We start from the raw sequence: 6,000 nt of genomic DNA on the forward strand, positions 1-6,000 counted from the left end.
TTATGACTACCTTTCCTCCAAAATCACAAAACTCGAATCTATTTTATCAGCTATTTTGAATAATCATGGTACTTTAGAAGAGTTTCACAGAAATTATGAAGTGAGGTACTCACCATGAAGATGGTGTTTGTGTCTCTTGATGTTAGTTTCTCCTTTGTCCCTTCCACATTTCCCCTCTCTCTTTCCTTTCTCCCTTTCTTTCCCTTTCCTCTGTCCTTCCCTCTCTCCCTCTGCTTCCCCAGCTCTGTTATTCTTCCTCCATCATTTCCTCCCACTCCACTCTGGCCTCTTCCTCTGTTTCACTCAGACTTCATACTCCTTTCATCAACTTTGCTTCTACAATGAGCTAATAACACAAGCCAACTGCTTGCCTTGAAATGGTCTTTTTTCAAGCAGCTAAAATTTCATGACTCAGAATCCACCATATTACAAGGCAGAGCAAAAGCTAAGTGTACTATTCTCTAGCACTCTCTGAGCTGCCTGGGACAGTGTTTCCTCATTTGTCCCTAGCTTTGATGGAAGGAAGTAAGCTGAAGTGGTATATCCTTGAAGTGGCAGAAGGTCGTCTTGAACCACTGAAAAGTGGGTGGTAGTCACTCAGTCATGATCAACTGTTTGCAACCTTATGGACTGTAACTTGTGTCCATGGAATTCTCCAGGAAAGAATACTGGAGTGGGTAGCCATTCCCTTCTCCAGGGGATCTTCTCGACCCAGGGATTGAAACTGGGTCTCCCACAATAAATCAGGCTTTAGGAATCATTTTTTTTCGAATCATTTTTTTTCTAACAGCAGTGATCTAAAAGTAACACGTATACTGAACTAAGATTGTAGGTTGTCCCAGAGATAGGTCGACCTCCTGATGATGATTCCCGGGCCAACCTCTAGAGAAGAACCATTCTTTCTGACAGGTCTTCCACTCTGATAGCTTTGAAAGTGAAGTGAAAGTGAAGTTGCTCAGTTGTGTCTGACCCTTTGCGACCCTGTGGACTGTAGCCCACCAGGCTCCTCCGTCCATGGGATTCTCTAGGCAAGAATACTGGAGTGGGTTGCCATTTCTTTCTCCAGGGGAATCTTCCTGACCCAGGGATTGAACCCAGGTCTCCCACATTGCAGGCAGATGCTTTAACCTCTGACTGATAATTCCTAATGGGGCTCAACCCACACCCATACCTGTGTTGTCTGCCTCTCTGATTCAAATGAGACGTATCCAGATCAGAAGTTTGCAGAATTTCAAATCCTGGAAATGTGAGATGAAACCAAATTCAGCTGCCAGTGAAAAGAGAAGGGATATACCTCAAAATTATTTTTAAAATCTATGGAGATCAGAAGTTCTAATGTTGAAATGACTTAAGTCATGAGACTAGATTTTCAAGACTGTCATATATTACTTCAGTATATTACCATGGACATTCGTTTCTCATAGTTCTGGAGCCTGGGAAGTCCAAGATCAAGGTACTGGCAGATTTGATATAGGATGAGGGCCCACTTCCTAGTTGATAAGTAGCCGTCTTCTATGTCCTCACATGGCAGAAGGGTGAGAGGGCTCTCTGGGGTCCTTTTCATGAGGGCACTAACCCCACTCATCAGGGTTCCACCGTCAGGATCTGTCACTTCCTTAAGGCTCTACCTCCTAACACCATCATATTGGAGGTTAGGATTTAAACATACGAATTTGGGGGGTGGGGGACACAAGCATTTAGTCGACAGTAGTAGTCATCTGAGATTGAGTTTCTTTCTATTACAATGAGATGTGAACTAGTATACTGGCATTCATGAGTTTTGTGTAATAACAGGCTTATTTGGAAGTTTGTGTTATGTTATGTTATGTTCCCATAAGCCCCTCTTCTTCTCAAGGTGTAGCCTGTGGGAGCTGATAACTGCTTTTCCATTTGCCGTTTCTTTCCTTTGTCTCTTGAAGCACAACAGAGCCACTGATAGTCTTCCAGTGCAAGTTCACCCTTGGAAATATGTGTTTCCGTAGTAAAATCGAGGCCAAAGGGATGGAAAGTCAACAGGAAGTCTCCCAGGAGATGACACAGGTAACAATTTCCAGCTCCTCGGCATTCTGCATTCCAGAAGTGAATCTATAATGGTGGCACAGCCTCTGATCCTCACAAAGAGAGAGGTGCCATGAGTCACATGTCAGTGTTTCCCTTTGCTGACCTTGGTCACAGGATTTGGTTCAGCATCTTCTGTGCCTCCTTTGGAAGCTGCAGACTTCTCAACAACACCATCAACAACTGTTGCCACAAACACCTCTCCTACTGCAGTCAAAGGAATGCTTGTCAGCTGGGCTTCTTCCAGCGAAGAGTAAAATGTAGCTATGTGATGGGTCTCTCTTTCATTCATATTTAGGGATATCAGCACATTTGGAGCCTCCCTGTAGCACCACTCTTCGACAGTGTGTACCATTTCCGGGTAGCTGCACCGGTAAGCTCTCTTTTTTTTTCTCTTCGGTGAGAAAGAAATGGACCATTAAATAAATAGAGAGGTAAATGGTGGTGGTTTAACCACTAAGTTGTGTCGACTCTTAAGACCCCATGGACTGTAGCCCACCTGGCTCCTCTGTCCACGGGATTTCCCAGAGAAGAATAGTGGAGTGGGTTGCCATTTCCCTTTCCAAACAGATAAGTAGATAATTTTAATTACAACTAATTCTTACATTAATCATTCTCTCCCCCCACTCCCCTTCTGACAGGATTTAGCTGACTGTTCAACGGACCCTTATTTTGCCGGGAAATTCTTTACAGACTACTTCTTTTACTTCTATCGACATTGTGTATAATTTATTCAAGTTTATTTGGGGACTCTACCAAAGGAAAATACTCCAATACAGTTAACAGAAACTTTTATCCTCTTGCAACTTCTCTCTACCCTTTGTAAAACATTCACGTTTATTGCCAAAGGGCTTTTTCCAGGCTTTGGCTACCAAAGGTTTTGAGACATTAGTGAGGAGAATAAAGTGTTTGCTGGATTTGAGATACTGTGGTGTTTGATTTTGCCGTGACTATGAGGAAAACATTTCCTGGAATAAACAGCACTGTTGGATTTGAAAATACTGCTTCTGTTCCTAAGGAAGCTGTGAGGTCAAAATGGGCAGGTTTGACTTTACTTTGTCTTCATATATCTCAGGGCTTTTGAGGAAAACAAAAGACCCGTTTCAGCCATGTCAACTTGGACCCACTGAACACAGACTCTTGAGAATTTGTGATTTGGTGTGTGTTGGGGGAGGGGTGGGTGGTATCTGATGCTGAGCTCACATTTAGGCAAGCTATTACTGTGTGTATATGTGTGTGCGTGCACTTGAACTACATACACTAGTGTAGAGACTGTAACTTGCTAATAAACTGGATTTTAAAAAAATGATATCTTTGTAATGTTAATTTGTAATGGTTGATGGGTGCTAAATTTTATGTCCTCTTGGGAAGCACTGGCTTGCGGCAAGTCCTTTAAATTAACCCAGACAGTCTAGGCTCAGATAGCTGCATTTGATCTTTCAGTTGTCATTACCAGTATCTTAGGTTTTTGTTACTTTAAAAATTCTTTTATTTTTATTTTTTGGAGTATAATTGCATCACAATGTTGTTTTAGTTTCTGCTGTACAACAATGTGAGTCAGCTATATGTATACCTGTATCTCCTTCCTCTTGAGCTTCCCCCCCACCCTCCTATCCCACCCCTCTAGGTCATCACAGATGAATGGATAAAGAAGATATGGTACATATATACAATGGAATATAACTCAGCCATAAAAAGGCACGAATTTGGGTCATTTGAGGGATGAGGATGGACCTAAAATCTGTTATACAGAGTGAAGTTAGTCAGAGAAAAACAAATATTGTATATTGCCACATATATATGGAATCTAGAGAAATGGTACAGATGAACCTATCTGCAGGGCAGGAAGAGAGACACATTGCCTTGTTTTTATTGTTCTTCCTCTACATGTAAGAGGTTCTCTTACAGGGCATTAAGACCCATCTCCATTGTTTACAGCTGAATTAGCTTTGGATATTTCTACTTAGCTTATGGGTAGATTTGAATGCCCTTCCTAACTTAGAAGAGCTGGAAATCCTCTAGCTAGAGTGTACTAACTACATATCTTTTATTTTCTATTTTCTGATGTTTTGATATCTTAGGGTCTTGCTGACCCTCATGGGATTCTAGCTCCTGGATTTAGGCTAGTCCTAGAGATAGTAAACTTGCCCACCAATGATTTTCAAATACCAACCAGCCAACCCAGAGCCCCCACCCTCATCCACCTCCTTTATCAAGCTCTCATATTTGGGACTACTGTCCCCCTGCCCTGATTGCTCCAGGGCTATGGACACCTAGGGACAGCCCCTTTTGCCCAGAGCCTGCTGAAAGTACTCACACTAGCAGATTCTAAGCCTGTCTCCCCTGCCTCACCTGTTTCTTCCATGGCAATGACCATAAAGGCTTTTGCCCACAGTTCCTCCCTCTCCTTCCTCTTCCTGACTGACCGTGGTGCTTCCCAGTGTCATATCCCTTCCCCTTGGGAATTGTAACAAACTGTCTTTCAATGGGGATCATCTTCTGATCTGTTGACCTCCATATACCTCGGATTTTTCATTAATATGCTATGTTTTAGGATATGGAGGTTCAAGTCACTCTAGTTTCAGGTAACAGGGCTGTTGAATGATTGGCCTTCCCCTATCTTACTGTTGGCATCTGTGATACTGTAATTTATAATAAGGAATGTATGTTTGATTTTTATCTCTTGTTCCTGGCACAGAGCTCCTAAAACCTTTGGAGTTCCCTAAGTGCTGAGAGAGATAAGGTGTCTTTGGTTTTGTCAATGGGGTGACATCTACATGGCACCAAAGGATGAAGGCTGGTTACCAGGACAACCAATCACGTGATTAGAAGATTTGAACTTCCAGCATCACCCATGATCTCTGGGGAGGAATGAAGGGCTGGAGGTTGATTTCAGTCACAAGTGGCATAATTTAATTAACCATGCCTATGGGATGAATCCTCCATTAAAAATCCAAAAGGATGGAGTTCAGAGAGCTTATAGATCAGTGAACAGATGGGTATTTGGGGAGAAGACACCCTTTCCCTGCACTTTCTCTGGATATCTCTTACATCTGGCTGTTCCTGAGTTACATTCTTTTATAATAAACACATAATCTAGTAAGTAAAATGTTTCTCTGAGTTCTGTGAGTCACCCTAGCAAATTAATCAAACTCAAAGAGGGGGTACAGGGGAAATACTAATCTACAGCTGATAGGTCAGAAGCACACTTGATAATCTGGGTTTGCATCTGGCATCTGAAGTTGGGGGTTGGGGGGAGTCCTATAGAACCCAGCCTTCAACCTATGGAATCTGAAGCTGTCTCCTGACAGATGGTACCAGAATTGGGTTGAGTTGTTGGGCACCTAGCTGGTCTCTGAGAATTGTTTGGTGATATGGGGGTAAGGCTGTATATTGTCACCCTGCTTATTTAACTTACACGCAGAGTACATCATGAGAAATGCTGGACTGAAAGAAACACAAGCTGGAATCAAGATTGCCGGGAGAAATATCAATAACCTCAGATATGCAGATGACACCACCGTTATGGCAGAGAGTGAAGAGGAACTAAAAAGCCTCTTGATGAAAGTAAAAGCAGAGTGTGAAAAAGTTGGCGTAAACCTCAACATTCAGAAAACAAAGATCATGGGATCCGGTCCCATCACTTCATGGGAAATAGATGGGGAAACAGTGGAAACAGTGTCAGACTTTATTTTGGGGGGCTCCAAAATCACGGCAGATGGTGATTGCAGCCGTGAAATTAAAAGACGCTTACTCCTTGGAAGAAAAGTTATGACCAACCTAGATAGTATATTCAAAAGCAGAGACATTACTTTGCCGACTAAGGTCCGTCTAGTCAAGGCCATGGTTTTCCTGTGGTCATGTATGGATGTGAGAGTTGGACTGTAAAGAAGGCTGAGTGCCGAAGAATTGATGCTTTTGAACTGTGGTGTTGGAGAAGAC

The 6,000-nt window shown here is 42.6% G+C and overlaps 1 protein-coding gene across 1 annotated transcript in view; it reads left to right on the forward strand.

The window, feature by feature from the left end:
• Positions 1–3,367, forward strand: part of MYRFL (myelin regulatory factor like) — a 120,852-nt gene extending 117,485 nt beyond the window's left edge. The window contains exons 25-27 of the mRNA XM_040233940.1: positions 1,920–2,040; positions 2,357–2,431; positions 2,700–3,367. Of these exons, the coding sequence (XP_040089874.1) occupies positions 1,920–2,040; positions 2,357–2,431; positions 2,700–2,786 (283 nt within the window). The 3' untranslated portion in view covers positions 2,787–3,367. The remainder of the gene's footprint in view (positions 1–1,919; positions 2,041–2,356; positions 2,432–2,699) is intronic.
• The last annotated feature ends 2,633 nt before the right edge of the window (positions 3,368–6,000 follow it).

This window comes from Oryx dammah, unplaced genomic scaffold (genome assembly GCF_014754425.2).
Source record: "Oryx dammah isolate SB20612 unplaced genomic scaffold, SCBI_Odam_1.1 HiC_scaffold_29, whole genome shotgun sequence".
In the NCBI taxonomy this organism is placed as follows: domain Eukaryota; kingdom Metazoa; phylum Chordata; class Mammalia; order Artiodactyla; family Bovidae; genus Oryx; species Oryx dammah.